The 20718-nt window shown below is 40.9% G+C and overlaps 1 protein-coding gene across 3 annotated transcripts in view; it reads right to left on the bottom strand.

Annotated features, from left to right (window-relative positions):
• Positions 1-2790: 2790 nt before the first annotated feature.
• The window catches only part of caln1 (calneuron 1), a 37256-nt gene continuing 19328 nt past the window's right edge, over positions 2791-20718 (bottom strand). For 2 of the 3 annotated variants that reach the window (XM_008308839.3, XM_017032277.2), the window contains exons 5-6: positions 9839-9995; positions 2791-4149 (exon numbers count right to left, since the gene is read on the bottom strand). In XM_008308839.3, the coding sequence (XP_008307061.1) occupies positions 4022-4149; positions 9839-9995 (285 nt within the window). In that variant the 3' untranslated portion in view covers positions 2791-4021. The remainder of the gene's footprint in view (positions 4150-9838; positions 9996-20718) is intronic. The other variant, XR_001760018.2, reaches the window with a different exon arrangement.

Here is a 20718-nt window from a genome sequence, read left to right as displayed (position 1 = left end):
CTGGTGAATAAATATGCATTTTTATGTTTTGTTTAGTAAAAGTTTGCAGAAGTTTCCCAGCTTTTTAGAAACAGCGTTGACCTTCTGTTTATGTCTGATAGAAATGCAGCCCAACACTGACCATTGAAATTCCACTCTGACCTTACAAAGATCTTATCAAGAGTAACTCAATGAGTCTGCAGACGTGTTCTGCACACTTCAAGGGCATGTGTGTGTGTGTCTGACACACTTGGACATGTTACTTCCCCCACTAAGGCTGCCTCCACAAACATATGCTAGAAATATACTCAAATAACATGGGTTTAAATTAGGGATGTCCGATATTAACTTTTTTCCGATAAGCCGATATTGTCCAACACTTAATTACTGATTCCAATATCAACCAATATTTAAATAGTCCTGGTAATATTGATTTATTTATCTGTACAAAGCACTGGATGAGTATGAGATTAAATAAATGAGCTTCAATGCTGCCATCTAGTGACTTTTACTGCAACATACACCCGGTTATCCCCCAAACTATTTTTAGGACACATTATTTGAAACCCAGGCATTGCGTTATTGGGTGGAAAACACAATAACGATTCCTACAGATATTACATAATATGCTATATTGGACATCCCTAGTTTAAATATCAATGTAAAACTGGGGATGGAGCAGCTGGAGCCAATCAAGGTAAAAAACAAACAACCAACAAAAAAACAGTTAACAGTTGTAGCTCTTTTCATACCTTTGATTATTTTGGAGTTCCCAAGTATCTGCATGTCTGTAGAAAACATATGCACACACACATGCAAACTTCATCCAGAGTTAGATAAGACCATCAGTCCCACCGTGGTTCAACCCGTGGTTCTCCGCGCTGTAAGACACTAACCTCTGTAGCCCTGAAATAAACATAGACACTTTGAAAAAAACAAAACAAACAAGAAACAACAACACTGTTTTATTGCATCAATGCTAATTCTTTACAGATCCATATGTACAATTCTGTAATTATGATGCCTCTAATAAATAACTGACCTCAATCTCTTCCTCTAGTCTACAAGTTTAAATATTGCACATGCAAAGTCAGTGTAGTATGTGCTTGTCATATAGATATGCTTCTTTTCTTTTTTTTAGCTTTATACAAAGATAAATTTAAATCAAATCAAATTAAAGTGAGGGATTCAACAGAGACACTGTGCACTTTCCCTTTAAAGTAAAGGTTCAGTGGTTGAAATTGTCCAGCAGGTGTGATCACAGTAAAACTATCATCACAGTTACTGCAACTCCACTCCTGAAAAACACAGGAAATTAATATTGAATGTGAAGAAAAAAAAACCACGTTGATTTCCATGAATGTGGTTTTGACATGTCCATAAATTATCAATTATAATCAGTGTAACCTTTAAATACAAAAGATAAACAAATGTAACCGATGATATAGTGTTTCTAATGTCTGTCGCCAAAACGTAACAATCTGTGAATGAAACCTCTGACAGGTTTAAAAGGTTTTCCTGCCACAAGCAAGAAGTCTATATATCCTATAAATACGTTTAAATATTTGTTTCACATAAAAATTTTAAAACCTTTAACATTTAATATCAAGAACTTCCAGACACCGAGAATGTAATGCTGCAGTCCTGTTAGTGCTTATAAAGTGACCGGAACACGAGACAGTGTGAGCCCATTTGGCCTCTAGATGGCACTGTTGCTCAAACTTACAGGCCTTCTCGTCGTTTCATTGGAGTGAATGACAGTTACTGTGCATTAACGTTAACGGAGGCGACGCAAACTCGACGCAACTAAAAACATAACTGCCCGTGAATCAAACGGTCGTGTGATGACGTGTTTAAACAGGGTTGTTCTGAACGGAGGGAAAACATCTGTGTCATATCGTTTGGTTCACCTCTGGAGTTCTATGGCTTTGGCAAAGAGGGTTGAGAGGAAGCAGAAGAGGGGCCTTCGCCGCTGCCTGTGTCTGGTGTGTTTGTGGTGGAGCAGCCTCCTCTGCTGAGCTGAGCTCCCTTCCTGCCCCTCTGACCCCCCGTGAACAGAGAGCACCAACAGTCATGCACACACACACACACACACACACACACAGAGAGAGACACTGTACACCTTTGACAGACACTGGAGACACCTCAGACGCAGGTTACAGTATTTACAGAAGACACAGACTTGACCGCATGCAGGAAATAAAAAGGTGAGTCAGACCCCTCACAGGTTTGACGTGTTAACATGACCATGAAGTGCAGGAGTTCAGAGCTGGCCGGCAACCGCTGACATTATTCAGGGCTGTTGAAACAGCTTCGATCAATCACAAAACAAAAACAAACAAAAAAACCTCCTAATAAAGGCGGCACATCTACTAAAAAATTATGAAAATTACATTTTCAGTTTGACAATTCCCTAAAAATGTTTTTCAGGCAAAAGAATGGTCAAACAATGGTCTGCACGACACTGCAACACTAATACTGCGGCGTTGTACTGCTACTGTATTGTTTACAATACTGTATTGTATGGATGGAGGCCTGTCGCCGTCTACACCTACTGTAATAAGACACAGTAATTCTAAAGCTTTAAGGTGGATCTAATGTCTGGTGGATAATGAAGAAAACGTTAAGAGGCTGAAACTTAAGGACGATTGAGCAGATCGAGTGGTTTCATTAGCAAAACACAGGAAAACTACCAAGAAGTTTCTTAGATGTGGGTTTCAGTGGCATTGTGGGAAATCAACTGTAATGTGGACAGTGAAGTCGTACTGCACACGGGCTACTGGAAATGTTGGACGTTTGTTTTGGTCTTTCTTGGTCTGTTTCCCAGTATAAAATAATTTGAGATAAAGCTGTTTAATCATTAAACACATAAACAAAGAACCTAAAGAACAACATTATATTTTTTGGTGTCATCAACAACAACAACAATAAACAAAACGAGTTACTGCAGTAATGTCTTCTCCTGTCTTATCTTTTACTCTGTGCTGTCATCTCTCCTAACGCCCTCGCCTCCTTCACTTTTCATCAAATTAACTTCAATTAGTGAGAAAGGTGTAATTCAGGCTTTCTGAAGTGGAAAACCTCAGTACGCGTGTTCTTATTCGCTCCTCCTAAACACCAAGACACATCTGAGTGGAACAGGCGCTCAGCGGTTGTCCACAGCCATTTAGGGCGAACGAGGAGAAGGAAATGGACTGAAATTTTGAAGTAAATCAACCTGATAATGAACTCCTGGTGCACTGGGCTCTACAGAGGATATTAAAACAGGGAGAGAGCTGGAGAGTGGAGCCTTCCTCTCTTTACTACAATACGTTTTTGGTATCTTTCTAACAACATTAACGACAGATCCCCTTGGTCTGCTTATCATCAGCTAAGTCAAACACAAGCTGAAACTTAAACCTTCTCTGAACTGCCCCCCCCCCCCAACCCCCCCCCACACACACACACACAGGAGTTGAAAATAGAAAGTTGGCGAGCTAAAGCATCGTAGCACAGCGAGATCTCCGGGAGCTGCGACCTGGAGCTTAAAGATCCTTCAGCTTGAGTGGCGGTGAGCCTGGCCGTCATCTTTTCAGGAACGATCTAATGAGAGGGCAACCGTTTCCTGTGGCTCCTCAGACTGTCGGTGGGTGACACATGGGCAGAGTTGAACGTCACAACCTGCTGAAGAAGCTGGCAGCTCTGAACTACTGCACTCGACGTTGTGTTTTTCTTCTAACAATTCTAATATTTTCTTTTTATTGCATCAGGGAAACAGAGACAACAGCAGTGTTACGTGTAATGTCAGCCCTTGAGTGTCCCTGTCAGAGAAAAGTGGGAGGAGTCCCGCATGACTCCTCATGCTGGCTTCACAGTTTTATTGGACATCTGGTGGCAGGAGGAGGTGTCGACTCATTTGGAGGAGGAGAAATAAAAAATATTATTTTTTAAAATAGGGCTTAGTGGTTGATTACATCGGAGCATCACTGCTTGCAGTCCTTTGACCTCACCCACTGGCATGCACATGCAGGCTGGCAGGTCCCCCGCTCACAGTGGCACACGGCTACTCCATGCCATTCCTCAGCATCTGATTGGCTGCGATGAGCATGACGCTGATGATGAATGCCATGGCAAAGGCGCAGATGAGGCTCTTCCTCACACACGTCTGTCGGTTCTGCTTGGACTGGTGAACTGAACGAGACAGAAGGAAAGACAAAAGGAAGGACATTTGAAAGTTTCTGTGAAGTGATCATCAACTGGTGGCCCGTGGGCTGAATCCGGTCCACCAAACCATTGAATCCGACCGGCTACCGGATTCCAAAATTTTGAAGATAAAGGAGAAAATATTATGTAAGATTTTTACATTTCATTTTGTCTCTGGCTCTCAATGTGTCTGTACAGAAAAGTTGGCGCGCTCTGCTGTACAGCTTTGTATATAGAAAGAAAATAAATTGTGGTCAGATAAATTCTTTGAATTTAACAACAAGAAGTGTTGTTCAGTAACTCAACAACTGTGAGGATTCCACATGGATGCAAACAGCTGAGAAAGTACACACTGAAAACGAGGCCACACCTCAACTTTTAAAAACTCCTTCAATCACTCTTCTTCAACAAAACTTTAAGCACTAGGAGCACCGTTGAGAGTGTGGAGCCAATCTAATTTGACTTTGACCTCTGGTGCAACAATCTCTTTAAGCAGCGTGACAGTTGTCACTTTATTGGGTACGCTTTATTTAAGTTAACGCAGTAAAAGGCAACAGCCCTGGAACAGACACTGTCCTCGGAGAGATATTATTCTACAGCGTTTCATGTGTTGTTTCTTCTTCTTTTTTTTTTGCCTGGTTTTATGGATGGATTTAAAAGGAGCATTTTTCTGAAGCCACTTAACGACTGTCACTGAGAGATATTTGATGATTCAGTCAAACTGATGAGGTCATTCATGGGGCCATATTAAGTTAATAAAAGAGGACAGCCAACATCTTGACAACATATAAAGTAAAAAAAAGAATATGGGACAAATGAATATTGGCATTTACAATCTGAGGAAATGACAGGACACAGGGATCCAGGCTGACAGACACAATCAAACAACATCCCTCTCACTCTGAGATCATTTCCTGGTTCAATCAATGTCCAGCTCCAACCACTAACTCTGCAGCAGGCTGACGCTGCCTTAGATCATTTCACCTGGTGTCGGCAATTAGCAGGAGCCGGGCACTGACCCGCAGCCACGAGGCTCTCGGCCTGTTCTATTTTTAACGCTTAATTCAGGAAGCACTGAAGTCATCAAAAAGTGCTGCTCCAAAGAAAATGAAACAGGGGAAAGTAGGCCAGGAGTTGCTTCATCTTTTTTGGCAGAGTTGTCATTAGTTGGCTGCTCTCGTAGAAATCTATTTTAGACTCACGTCATATGAAACATGTCATGATTTTCAGCCAAAATCGTTGTCCAAGAAGAACACACTCGTACTGCAACTCTGAATGAACTCTTACTGTTCCTGTTTTTCTAAAGACAACAACTAAGTGTTAAAATGTTTCAAACCAACAAACATCTCTGTCAGTCAGAGCTGAAGGAAACCAAGCCAGGAGATTACGACCGACATGAAGAACTACAGCTACAGTAATAAACTCTATGCATTCATAAGTCAGAGTGAGTGACTCTTGACAAAAGTTTGAGATCAGGGGATGACTCATGGAACAGCAGGCCAGAAAAGTCAGCCAGACCTTTGCAGTTTCACAAAAGGAATCAACTTCCACTGTTTCGAAGGCAGGGTTTCAACAGGAGAATTAAGGAAATTCGATCTGAAAGCACCAGGCAGTCGTTCACCGACTTACTTACCCCAGCTCTAAATAGCAAATATGGTCTGACTGTGGGGCAGCGCTCTTGTCTTACACCAAGGTCATGGATTCACCTCCTGGTTTGGACTCATTCTCTTCACAAATAATTCCATGCAGTTTGTCAGTTGTCAGTTTAGAACTGTGTGTAATTCAACCTCTGGTTCAGAAAGTAATGGCCTGTCTCTGTCTGTGGTCTGAGGCCTGACCGTGGTCTACTCTTCTGCTCAAGTCCCAAAATAGTCCTGAAAAATAAACCAATGAATCTGATCCCACTGTCTATTTTATTCCACCACAATAACAGGTCTTATTATAATGGTGAATTATAAAGCTTGTTACACCGTTCATAATAGAGGACGGTGGACTGAACTGTAGGTGGCAGTGTTGAAGAGATTTTCATCCAGAATAACCAGGATGCAGCAGGTCAGAGAAACGGCTCAACGTTATAACCAGGATGCAGCAGGTCAGAGAAAAGGCTCAACGTTAACAGTCAGAATTCAACAAAGAATTTCCGTATTCTAAATGATAAGAAAACCATGTAGAGACAAATGTGGTTTAGAGTGATTAAAAAAAAAGAGAGGTCCGACTGTAGAAGCTGCTGCTGCTGTAGGAACCTTTGAACCACTGTATTTAGGTCCTGCCTGAATTCTCACGTCATGTTTTTAGCCTCAAATGTTGTCCCAGATGAATGGTTACAGCGGAGCCGTTTCCTAATCAAAGGCGATTCACAGGCTAACGTCTGGATGTTGGATAAGTGTTTCTCTGCGCTTCGGGCTCTCGTTGTAATTTGCTCAACAATAAGTCAACGCCTGGTGAAGTCTAATGGATCAGGGGTTTCATTCTGTTCTCGGTGATTTTTCAGCCCCATATATTGATTCCATAGCAAGGTGAAGCCGGGAGGGAAAATCAAGTTACAATTATGCTATCTCGTATATCAAAGAGCTGAAGCACGACGTGGCGCAGCAGCATGAAGGATCGTACTCAGTGTGAATTTCACTCTGACACAATATATTGATTTTTCATCGACCGAGCACATTTTGTGCTCCTTTGTGGAGCCGGTGGTACTTGTAGACCTCGGGCGAACAGGTGTGAACCTGGACAATGACCCTCCGCTGGCTTCATCATCAACACTTCATTACCATCACTGGTGATGAAAGAACTTGCTGACACAACCTGCACCCACCCTCAGTCCCACAGGTTATTTTGTTTATGTGACACTTTCAGAAGCGAGCGGTGTTTGTCACACAGACAAACACCAAAAACATAAAGGCACGGACAGAAAACTATAAAACATCACTCTGATGGGTCATTCTTCACTAAAGTAGATGAGAAATCCAGTCACAAGTTACAAGTTTAGCTTTTATTGATGCATGTTTTTCATTGGTGTGTTATTTTTGGGATTTTCGGATCTTGTTTTTGTACAAAAAAGCTTTCGTTTGCACTCGTTTGGATGTAACATTATGTTGTTACTCTATTGATCGTTTGCACTCGTTTGGATGTAACATTTGTGCATTATGTTGTTACTCTATTGGTTTCTGGGGATTGGGAGTGAGGTGAAATATTTATATATATTTAATGCAAATTAAAAATGTTCTTTAAATTTTTGGTTAAATGACAGAAAAATTCAATAGTGCATCCAGACTCACATCAGGTGTCAAAAATTCATCATCATGATCTCATTCCTGCCCCGTCATCATGTTTTTCTTTTTTTTTTCACCACTTGCTCTGACAAATATGTGAAACCACACGAAACATGTAGAGCCACGTGTGAAGCTGACTGATTAGGAATGACCTCAGTCCACATGAGCAACATTTTCTCACTGGTTTCCAGTTTTTCAAATGTAGCCAGTCACCTCTGTGTCCTTAACATGAGTAGAGTTAGACCTCTCTGCCTCAGCTCTGTCACCACGTGACAAAAAAAAACCCTGACGTCACACTGTGCCACTGATCACGCATACCCAATCCACCTCCCAAGAATACACAGACAGACTGACGCAAACACACACACACACACACACACACACACACACACAACTGCTATGTCATTCTGAAGGTGATTCAGTATCACAGAGGGAGGAGGAGGAGGAGGAGGAGGAGGAGGAAGGACACAGAGTTGGAGGAGCAGAAACTCGGCACATTTGCACATCAAAGTGAAAGCTCATGTACCTGTGTGTGTGAGTCTATACACGAAGAGTCTCTGCTCTAATAATGTGTTAATATTTATTATTTCTAGAATTTAAATTGCCTGACTGACGCAGCATCAATCAACACTAAGCCGTTTGTGAAAAAGTTCAGTCCTCTCACGTTCTTCTAACATTAAAATCAGGCGCCGCAGCAGAGCTACGGTACAGTAAATTTTTCTCAAGAGCTTCAAGATGCAGAGGCCGCAATTGGCCCCCGGGCCAGACTTTGAACACGCCTGATTCAGTCTTTTTTTCTGTAGGTCTAATTACTTTGATCAGGCTTCATCATTTTTGTTGTGTATAAAGTGACACTATTAAACCCCGACACTGCTCTGCACCGACCAAAGGTCATGTTCGTGTGTGCAGATGGTTGGCTAATTGGCTAACGCAGCAGCGGAGTGAGGCCGGTGAGAGGCCAGTGTGAGAGGGTAAAGGACACGCAGAAAACACACTCTCGGCAACAGAGTAACAACACGGCAGAGCTAATTGTGAATGTGAGTCCACATCCATCACGACGACTTTTAATCTGAAATCATGAGTTGATTATGTTAGCCCTGCGGTGTTATCAATCAACAGGAAATAGAGAACAAGAAAGCAGGTGTTCCATGAACTTTCATGGGAGATTGATTACATGAGTCCTGGAGCAGAGGCTAGCAGTAGATGCTAACTTTGATTAAGTTGTTACTTTTGACAACTTGTTACTGTGTTCATTCTCATCTTACCGGCCAAAGGAGAATATAAGTCTAGCGTGAAAACGCTGACCCTCTAATGACTTTCTGCTTCACAGGTCAAAGAATGGAGAGCTACTACAACAATGACATATTGTGAAATTCCCTTGTATAGAATGGAGAGCTACTACAACAATGACAACAATCACATCTTCGTAACCCGTGTAAAACATTCCTAGAAAAATGGAATAAATTCAGGTTTAGAGATGAACATTGCTCACTGCACTTGGGAATTGTGACAGAAACATCAATTACTGACAACTGGCACAGAGATAATTCATCTGGCAGACTGTCTGTGATGCAGAACCACGCTGTTCTGTTGAGACATCTCTGATGTGAAGGGTGTATTTCTTTTTTGTTTGGTTTTTACCAAAGACAAAATGCATATGTTATTTTGAGTTTTGTTCGGTCAAATCATCAGTAGATATTTTTATTTAATTTGCAGTTTCATTTTGAAATCGTAACAAAGTAATTACCTTCTAAATTAAAATGACACACCAGCACATTGAATCTGTTTTGACACAGCAAACACCCGTAGGTGTCCAATCACATCTCATAAGGTGAAAACAGGGACAAAAAAAAAAAAAATCAACCAAGACAAAGAAACCATGAACAGGGTCGTGTTAGGAATTTAAAAAGAGACAAAAAAAGAGTAAATGAGAACGATGATGTTTATCTAAAACATAAAATTAAGCAACAGCAGCGAGCATCTGTTCAGTAAGAACAAAACAAACATTACAACAGTGCCCTGTTGTTTATATGTTAATGAAAATGGAGCTGCGTGGACAACACATTGACAGAACGCCATGTGTTACTTTAATTTAACTAAATGTTTAATAAGAGAATAATTAAATAAAACAGAGAACAGATGTGGCAACCAAGGAAAAAAACCTTCCGGACCAGGAATGGGCAAACTGTGGCCCGGGGGCCAGATACGGCCTGCTTGGCTTTTTAATTCAGCCCCCCAGACTTGTCAAAATTATGTTATTAAAAAATATTTTTTTTATATTATTATTATACTGTGGGTTATATATAACACATTAAAACAATACTTCCAAAAATGCCTTGATTAAATATTTTTATTTGCAGTCATAAAAAAAAACATCCACCAACACACACTGGCTTTGTTTGACTCACCTCCCTCAAACTCTGTCTGACAGTTCCCGGAGTTTTCCTTTAGACTCTCCTCTTCAGTAATGATAATGTTCTCTATGTCCTTCATGGTCAGTTGGTCCCGGAAGGCGTAGAACAAGATGTGTTTGAGCTCCTCCAGGGTGATCGTCTGCATGTCGAACTGCAGGAGGAGAAACAGAGAAGAGAGGAGTTTTAGTTTACATCCTATAAAATGTGCTGCAGCAGAGTGTCAGAAAATGCCAGAAAAAAGTCAAACACAATACAATTTAAAACATTTATAGTTTTGATGGAATGCGACTGTGTTTAAATAAAAATGCCCTTGAATAACCTTGAGAAGGAAATTCAAGTTCAAGTATTGTTTTTCGCAGTTAAAGCAGTGGTTTCCAAACTGTGGGGTGGTGGGGTACAACAGGGGGTCAGTGGGGCTGAGGGACTGCTGTGAACATGTCCACCAGGGGACTCTATCTGCTTAATTCATTAATCCTGGACTGCTGTGAACATGTCCACCAGGGGGCTCTATCTTCTTAATTCAATTCATCATTTGAAAGGACAGTAAAATGTTCATTTGAATTCACACCGACTCGTTCAGTAAATAAAAAATGGGAGTGTTTGACCCTGAAACTCGTTTCAATCAGTGTCATGGACTGAGATTTTTTAAGGACAGTCTGGAATGGGATTTCACACCAGTTTTTTTTTCTTGCATACTTAAGGTCAGGACTGAGCCACAGGACAGGAGACAGCCCATTAAAACATTTAAAAAGTCAGTGAATCGAATCTGTCCCATCTAATTTAAAATTGAATCTGTTTTATCTCTCAATGTCAGAATAATCAAAAGAACGGTGACTGAACTTGACCTTTTTCTAACGTCTTTCACAGAGAGAATGTTCAACTGAAGTGAATTTGGAGATAAAATTTAAAATAAAAAACTACAGTAAGATCAAACGTGGTGTGAGTGATGAGCTCACTTTTCCTGATCTTCCTTCTAACCTGGACAGTTGACTACGGAAAAAACTAAATGCACCCTGGGACAACCATATCTGACAAAGCGTGTTATTACAACGTCTGCCCGAGGGTAATGTTCTCTCTTTGTGGGCACTGTGAGACCACGGTACCTGATCATCTGTGACGCTGTACTAAAAACAAATAACTCCATTAAAAAAAAAAACTCAAATTCCAACTTGCTGTTGTCCCTGTGGTTCACTAAAGTCCCTGAAGTTCAACCTCAGCCACAGCGTGACTGATCTACCATCGGCAGGTTCCTGTTGGACGTTCCCAGCTCTCCATCTCATACAGTATCTATCCCATGTGGGATACTTATTTGCTAAAATTTTCATTTTCCACACTAATATGAAATGAAATGAAATGACAGCTGCAGCCACGTCCCCCGAGTTCATTTGAGTCTACGATCCCTGATAACCATAAACCTGAAGGAGGTTCAAAAAGCTTGCTGTAAATGGGCCTTCATTCTTAAAGACAACATATGCTGCAAAGCATCGTAACGGTGGGAAGGAAATATGAAGTGGCATAACAAATGGAACCTCTCAGAGATGGAGATGATTTGGTTTAATCAGGACTGGCTCATCAACGACCTCTGACCTAATCTGCACTGGTCAGACTCGTCTTTCTTCAGTCTTGATTAGTAACAGCAAAGTAATCAGCCTCTTCTGTCTGGGTTTAATTCAGCTGCTGCGTGTGCTGTAATGCTCATGCTTCTGATTACATTACATTCAAGTGTCTCCAAAAAAAAAACTACATATGGAATACTCCAATTTCACTCAGTTTGATCTGTTATATTAACCTAGAATTATGACTATTACTGTTATTTACTTTATTTCAAAATGTATTGATTGAAATGTAAAATAAACAGAGCAATATTTTAAAAAAATGTTTACAGTTTTTTTTGTTTGTTTTGTTCCCTCCACTCATTAGTACACAATCCACTGAGACAAGTGAGGTTAATTTTCTCATGAAACACGGTGCTGGGATCAATGACTGCAATTCTTTTCCAATCAAATGGAACTCTGATCTCAGCGCCCGCAGGTGGACTTACATTTAGAAATGTAAAGGAAGCGTAAGTCTGAGGAGGAAAACAAGCACGTTCCTCCTGCACTTGTCATATGAGGCATGTTCAGCTGCTCTCACACGCAGGCGGTGAGAAGGTGCCAAGAACCAGCATCAGTCCATCTGCTGAGTTCAGCACTTTGCACTGCAGCCAAACGATACAGTTACAGATGAGGATCTGCACACTGTCTAAAAACCAATTATGAGCCTTTGCCGAGGGAAGTACCTGGGTCTGTAAGGCAAGTATAATTATGGCTATGAAACAGGCTACAGATGTTTACTGAACATCTCCTTGAACTGTAATATCTGGAGGATTTAGGATAGAATGTAGTCAGAGACGTTTATGATCTTTTTGCTCTGTACAATAAGCCTTAAACTCCCTCAAAGAGCGCTGGGCTTTATACAGTATATCTGACTCATCTTTTATCAGCAGGTGTAATGTTTGGCAGGAGCTTCATTTTCATTCATTTTTTTATACAGAAAAAAAAAAACAACCACAAAAGAAATTCCACCAAAATACCTCAGTTTAAGAGCAGTTTAAACAGAGTGGATACGGTTCAAAGACTGAGAAGATAGTAGAGACATACATTATAAAAAATAAATAGGAGCTATAGATGATCTACAGCACTGTTTCCCAAAGACTGGATGGCGACCCTCAGGTGGGTCGCAAGAGATTTTTTTTTTTGGTCGTCTCACATCTTGTTTCCCAGGAATTTTTGAATAAAATCTATTGACTTGGGTCGTTAACGTTTGTGACTTTGAAAATATGGGTCTCCAGAAAAAAAGCTTCGGAAACACTGGTCTACAGGATATTAAAAGCCACATTTGTAAATATATTAATAAAAAAAATACTACAGCTCCTAGCAGAGCCCATTGAGTGTGACTCAGTCCAAATACTACAGCTCCTAGCAGAGCCCATTCAGTGTGACTCAGTCCAGAATGCACCGGCGTTCTCTGTGTTAAAATAAATGCTTTATCACCTTTATCGATCCATACTTTTCAGCAGCCTCTCCACAGAACACCCGTGAACGCTCATGAGCATTTGGAGGAAAATAAACACATTCTATTACCACAGCATCATCAGGCAAATGAATGGTATTACCACAGCATCATCAGGCAAATGAAGGGAGGAAGACGAATAGAGAGAAAAAAATATATATATATACAGTATATGTGTGAAGTGAGCGTAACAACAGAGAATTATAAGGATCCCATATCTCCAACACACATCCTGGAGCTCCTCAGTGAACTACAGATGACTTTAACCACATCATGGAACACCAGGACAGTTTAAAAGAACACTGCCAGCTTGTCCTGTTCTTAACAGTTTCACCCAAAATAAAACTGACACCTGCAACAATGGCTGAGTATGTTTGCTGTTTAACCTGGCCAGAAACCAGCCTGTTGTTCCTGGAAACTCAATTTCCTACCACTTTGTAAAGTGCTGGCTCCTCCACACTGAAGGCCATTAAAAAATCTGGACCTTTGGCCAAAATCTGTGAGTTGATGTTGTCGACTGCTGAGTCTTTCAGTGCAGGATGAACAGAAACAGATTCTGGTTCTCGGGGCCTTAAAACATCTGAGGTCCAAACCCTGTCTCCTTGAACAAACAGTGCAGTGTCAGATCCATAAAGAGTGTGTTTTACACTGTGGACGGGCCTTTTGGCTGCAGCAGCACTGAACAGAAAGTTAGTCACAGACTCATCATATATTTAAAGATCTGTGAATTGTTGGAGGCGATCTATAAAAAAAAAACACAGCTCACTTAAAGATCCACCGTCTTTACGTCCAACATTAATCATCGGCAGGAACAATGACACAGCACTATCTGCTCTACTGTAGCAGGAAATCACACAAGAAACAGATCTTTATTTAAAACTAGAGCAAAGACAGTGACAAATCAAGGTCAGGGTTTTTGGGAAGCTGCCTGAAGCCACAGAACAAACTGTAAATGGGCAATTACTGTTAGCATTAAGAACGAAAAGAGTGATTCTCCATCTATTAACCCAGGGTAAAAAACAGAAGAAATGCAGTCAGTGAAGGTCACAGCCCTCATTAGTTGGATTTAGAACTTTTCAAGGCTTAATAAGTCGCGTTAATTCATTTGTTAGGATCAATCTGACTCAAATGTTTAATGCCCTTTAATGCCTGGGCAGAGCGATACACACACTGTATATCCAATTATTTCACAGTCCATTCACTCACAGTAGCAGATACTCAGGCTTCAACAGTCAGTCTGTGTCAGTGTGTATCATTTTCTTGACATTAATTCCATCATTTGGATCAGTCCAAAATAGTTGTGTGTGTTTCATAAATGAAGAGTAGATTTGGGGACTGCAGTCTTGACACGGCCACAAATACATTCATTGCGGCCACTGTTCCTTACAGTACGGTGCAGTTGTGCTGCATGCAGCAAATTCAAGAAGATTCAACATGAAGTTTAATTAGGCCCAAAGGGCAGGAGCTGCAGGAAGTGCAGCCTGGAAGTGATGATAAACCACTTTTAAGTCCAAACTCATGTGATCACCTTGAACTGTAGCTTTAATTACACACGAGTCGGCCCAGGAGACCGCAGTGATCCATTTCACCGTGGCTGTTTCTCATGCAGACTGAGTCTGCAGACTGAGTCTGCAGACTGAGTCTACAGACTGAGTCTACAGACTGAGTCTACAGACTGAGTCTACAGACTCTCCTCCTTCTGTCTGTGATCACAGCCTTTTTGTCAAAGTGTGTAGATAATTATTCTCTTTATATACAGGCATCTTATCGACTCTGAAAGTTGCTTTCCATTACAAGTTTTGAACTATAGTTTGGAAGTCAGCAAAAAGACAGGCAGAGCTGAAAAATCCTCGGTGTCATTTCCATAATCAATCCTCACTCTGTGTGGAACCGTGGAGCAGAGCTCTGAGACGAACCTTACCTCAGTCAACGTTAGCTCAGCCATCAACACTGTGACAATAAGGACATTTAGACACGGGGCCACAGTCTTTTCAGCTGTTTTTGACCAACATGATAAATCCCTGCGTTTCTAAAAAAATCTGTAAAATGTAATTATTCAGTCAGTACTGAAGAGGAAGCCTTCCAGTAGACAATCCAGTGTGACAGTTAAATGCAGCAGGAGGCTTTTATTTTGACTGGCAGATACATCATTAAAATTCAGGGCATTTTGTGATCCAACGACTAAAAAGAAATGTGCTGTAGACTCTTATCCAGGCTGAGGTCTGAATGAGAAACAGCCACGGTGAAATGAATCACTGAGGTGGCCTGGGCTGACTCATGTGCAATTAAAGCTACAGGGACTGAAAGGAGAAGTGGTCGAAGTGAGACTGAAGGAAGAACAGTGTTACATTTACAAAAAAAAAAAAAGTTTAGTTCAGCGACATAGAATGGTTTAATAGTTTCATTAACTGTACCTGTCTATGACAATAATAGAAGATAATGAAGATAATGAGAGTCACTTCCTGGTGATGATAGGGAGTTTCCTGTCTGCTGAAACAAATATCATTGACTTGAATACCTGGGGTCGAACATCCAGGGCATATGAGACGTGAAAAAAAGGCTGCAGACAGGGGGCAGGATGGGCGATGTATGGAGCTGACATTGAAAGTCAGGGTTTCGAAAGACAGCAGTGAGATCTGCTATGACGTACGGTTTAGAGACTCAGTCAAATAGACTATGCTGAGTGGGACGCAGAGATGAAGATGCTGAGATTTTCCCTGGGAGTGACCAGGAAGGACAGGATTAGAAATGAGCAGATCAGAGGGACAGTCAAGGTGGAGCAGTTCTGAGATGAAGTTGGAGAGGTGGAGATGTGGGCAGGAAAAAAATGGATGTTGGCGTGGAGCTGTCAGGAAGGTAAAGAGGAAGACCCTGCTGACCAATTATAAATAATAAGACCCTCGTTCATCCCACAATCGATACATTTACAGAGTGAGTCCTTGCAACCCCCACAGACTGCCACATGGGAGGCGCCATTGAGTATGTGATTCCTCTGGGACTTGAACCCTGGACCTTCTCCGTGCAAGGCACACCTGTAAGCAAGTGTGACAACTGCTACACTATAGGACCACTGTAGAATGAAGTTCCTATTTGTCCCACAATAGGAAAATTCACAACGTGAGTCTTCGCAAACCACACAAGCTGCCACCGGAGGCGCCATAAAGTACTGTATATAGTTACTCCAGGGCTCAAACCCAGGACCTTCTGGGTGTTAGGCAGATGTGATAACCGTTGTACAGATGCACCAATCAGTTGAATCAGTGTCTTTGACTGGTTACACCCAGTGCAACTGTAATATTTACCCCTTGTTTTGCATGTGTGAGACCAGAGCGTTATCAGAGCCAGTGGAGACTAAGAATAGCTGCTGCCTCTCCAACGCTGCCAATGTCTTCTAAATCATGTGAGAAGGAGTTATCAGGCCAAGTAGTTGGTACAGTAACTGTGCTGCTCAGCACTCACTCCATTCACATCCCTGAATTATTATGTATAATGGCTCAAATGGATCAACTTTTAATCTGCATAAGCCTCTTACCGGGCACCGCGTATATCTATTTTCTGCAGGTTCCTCCTGCATTTGGAGTTGGTGTTGCCTCTGTTTCCAATCAATGCTGCATAAATCCATCACCGCCTCACAGTGTGTCTGCCCATTCTGCTGGTGAACTAACAGCAGTGGTAAGTGGTAAAGACGGAGATACGGTGAACTGATCAACGCCTTCACTGATTCGTTCACAGCGTCAGTCATTAAAATCAAATATTTATTACTTACAGTAAATACTCATCATCATCAAAACTCCTAATACCTAATACTCCCACCCTCAGGTCAGGTGACTTGACCTCAGTTAACCCTGACCTTCTCCACAGATCCACCAAGCATAAGTTAGAGAAAAGAATGGAAGAAAAATGAGACATTTCTCATTAGTTAGAATTTGACAAACTACAAAAAGTATTTGGTGCCAACTACAGTCCAGGTTTAGTGTCACAAACACGTGGATAGCGGTACACTTGAGGAACCAGACAATGTCCTTTTTTGGACCCAAATCTGTATCCGATAACTTAAAAGATTGTCCCCCAAAATGATGCAGTAAAAGGTTTTGTTCTAATCATGTGATGTTAATGAGCGAATCAGATTTGTCCAATCAGAAGTGAGACTGGCAGACAGAGACTCATCACATCGCCAGGTCGGTAAAAGGGTGAATGTTGATTTTGCCACATTCTATAATTTGAGAATACATTCTGTATTTAATTTTAATTGAACACCACTGCAGCGAGTCGTCAATAAAACATCTGTAAGTAATCAATCCAGATGACTCCTGTCAGGGACTTAATGACACTGAACACCGTTGTTATAGTGAGACAGATGACGATATCTTAATTTTGATAGCCGTAATAAGTCTTCTTTAAGACTGGGATTCGACATTTCGCACATTAAAATAAAAAACTACTCCCAGTTAGCAGACTGTTGAAGTGATTAGTTACAGTATAATGTAAAGACAGAGATTTGTGCACACAACGGTGTTGATTAGTAATCTCATAAAGCAGTTCCACCGTCATTGCTATTCAAAGCCATGGCTGATAAAAGTAATGAGTTTTTCCCCCCTAGCCTTCTTTACCGCCGCCGTGTGAATGCCCTTCAAGTGTGTTTTTACCAACAGCGACAGCCTAGAGTCCATCAGAATAAAAGTGCTCGTCAGGGGAGAACCACATCACCTCATATAACCTGGCAGGAGCTGCAGAACTGCAGGAATCAGCACATCTCAATGTGGATCCTGCTTGGTTTGTTGAGAAAACGAGGAACTACACCTGCTGTAAAGACGACACGTCAGGCAGGGACGCAGACAAGTTAAATATCGTCAGGTGGTAAACAGTTAAAACATGAAGTTATGTCATTGAAAACATATGTTTTGAACTAAAATTAAATTGAAAAAGTGTATTCATTTTGAAGCACGTTTATGTTCGTTTGTGTGTTGATTCTTAAGGATCAACACAGGCTACATTCATGTAAGGTTGTCTCTAAATAAATGTCTATAGTAGAAAGTATAGAATAACGTTTGTTAGATGGGTTACATTCTAGCAATGAACTGGGCTCAGTTGAAGTTTAGCTTTCAAAGCATGTTGGTCATTGAAAAAACAAAAAATTAAATAGACATAGATGTCGACTCCCGGTGCCTATCAATGTTCAGTATGAAGAAAACAACAAACGTCTGCAGATACAGTCATTATCAGTGTGTCATTATAGAAGCAGCTCATTAACTTGTCAAAGATGCCGTTTGTCAAGATGCTAAATGAACCTCATCCATCAATCTTCTCAGATTCAGATCCTTAAAAACTTCCAACACAATTCCTTTTTTTGTTCAGTTGTTGAGTAAAATCTCTGAAGTTTCCCGCTTGTGTCTTTCTTTCTGAAAAACTTTTCAACAGAACTGAGACTCGACCTGCGTTCACCTCTGCTGACCCACTTTCTACCGACCGATGTTTCAGTGTCTGTTGGTGCTGGAGACACAGAGAAACCTCTGAATTCATGTCCTAACGTGTCCCAGGTTCAGTGAACCTCTACAGGCTGCGTTAGATTGTGTGACCTCTGGGTCAGACACCCCAGGTCTGAAATTGAACAAAAACAAAACAAAGATCATGTTTGATTAAAAAGCCTATTTTTCTGGACCAAAGACTCCACTGATCCACTGTGACCAGCTTCAGGAAATCACATTCCCATTTTAGTGGCTTCAAATTGAAGACATGACCCCAGGCTGAGAACTTGTAATCTGTCATATCAGATTCAGAAGGACATCAGAAGGACATTTCTTTAGAAAATAAATAAATAAACACCATGGCAGATTTGATGGTATTAAATTACAGCTCTGAGGTCTGAGGTCTTTCCAGTTCGGAGAACCTTGGCAGCTGGTGGTGGCCCTGGCTACTCCTGGATTCTGATTGGCCATCCTGCCAGCCACCCCACACCCGACCAGGGAAGTCAATCCGTTTTTTTCGGTGCTCTCTGCTACTGCTACAGATGCACAGCAACACCAAGGATTTTGTTGGTCAATTTGTGACTCCAAGTAATGTAAAGAACAGATTCGCAGGATTTCTTTAGGTATGAACAGTATTAGGAAGTGAGGAGATCACAAGTGTGCTGGTGCGAATCCCTGCCCCACCCTGGCCTTAGAGTGCACATCAACAAAAACTGCCCGACTTCCTGGACACTGCTACCCATTCACGGTGGGTTAAATGTGGAGTTCCATTGACAAACAAAGCTGCTGCTTCTTCCTTCTTCTCCCTCCACATCTCCTGTCAGAGAGGATTTCAATGTTGACAATATTTAATAAAAAATAAAATAAAAAATCAACTACACTAGTGTGACAGAACCGCAGCCGAGGCTGTGCCAGAAAGAATTTAGGAGCATAACTGATAGTGGTAAATTAGCCTCTTTTTTTATAACAACCAGAAAACAGATTTACAACAATATATTATTTTGAAGTGCCATTCTTTCTCTGCTAACTATTAAGAGCTGAAATGAATAGGACTTCAGGAGTAAGGAGGAAATACAGAGGATAATGGAAGCGAGATGAAAACAGACAACATTTAAGAGCTCTGTACTGCAGGTCTAAAAATACCTGAATATCCATGTCTGATCTCTGCTGGAAAACTGAAGAGGAACGTGCTGCATTGAATTGATTGAAACTGAAACGTAACCTATTTCTAATGGATCTTTACTGAAATGTAATATTTCTACTCACTGCTTTCTAGAGTGGAGTAGAAGCCCGGTGCCTCATTACATGAAATATCAAAATGTCTCTTTCTCATTCCATAGATTATAATATTTTTGTATTTACAGCAAAGCAACCAACATTTTCCCACAACATTTTTTTGTATTTACAGCAAAGCAACCAACCTTCCCCCACACATTTTCTTTTATATTCAATAAATTCTCATCTTTAAACTGATGTTAATTGCTTTCAAACCCAAGAGTTGCTCCTTAGAAACATAATCTGAAACATAATTTTTTTGTTTTAAAACTTTTAGTTTCTTACAGAACATTGTAAAAACTCTGAATGACGACATTTCACGGAGCGTGGCTAAGGTTCTGAGCGGGACGTTGTCTGGGTCAGACGCAGTCACAACAGCAGGAGGATGTCTGAAAATAACCAGGCGGCAGGAGGTGTGTGTGCCTGGATGTGACAGGATGTCACCCGGATCTTTAGCCTGCTGTTTTACCACGTGAGCTTTTTCTGACCTGGAGATTTGATTGGAAGGAGCTGGACGACGCATTTCCAAAAATATCAAAGGTCAATTTTAATATCAAGGCTTATTCTACAGCATCTCTAGACTAAAGAAATCCATATATGATTTGTTTTTTCAACTTGTCTTAGTACTTTCTGACTTACCCCTATAAAATGCTCTTGAAGCGTTGCCATAATCAAGGTCTAGAAACAAGCATATGATTTTATTCAAACAGGCGGTGGCCGTATATTTTTGACTATGCAATTTACAGTGTTTAAATATTTAGAGATGGAAAAACACATTTGATCACCTCCGAGTTCATGAATAAGCAATGAGATTTTTGCATTTCATGCCCATTGTAGTGGAAATGCTGTCTGAGCCTCAGCCAGTTTATGAGATTGGTCAACAAGTGTCTGCAGTAAATATTAGGAAGTAATGTGTGCATCCAAAAAAAGGGAATTGCAATCAAAACACAGCTTAGATTATGAACCCAGTGTAATTACACAGAACTAGTGAAAACACACAAAGTAAAATACTAAATATTTATAGAGCATCATTTTTAAATCCCTCAGATCTAAACTATCCATTGCTCCATACGCTTCAGCAGG

Source organism: Cynoglossus semilaevis, chromosome 4 (genome assembly GCF_000523025.1).
Source record: "Cynoglossus semilaevis isolate Cse_v1.0 chromosome 4, Cse_v1.0, whole genome shotgun sequence".
In the NCBI taxonomy this organism is placed as follows: Eukaryota; Metazoa; Chordata; class Actinopteri; order Pleuronectiformes; family Cynoglossidae; genus Cynoglossus; species Cynoglossus semilaevis.
Note: the sequence above shows the minus strand (reverse complement) of the source record. Positions and strands in the feature narration are given on the sequence as shown.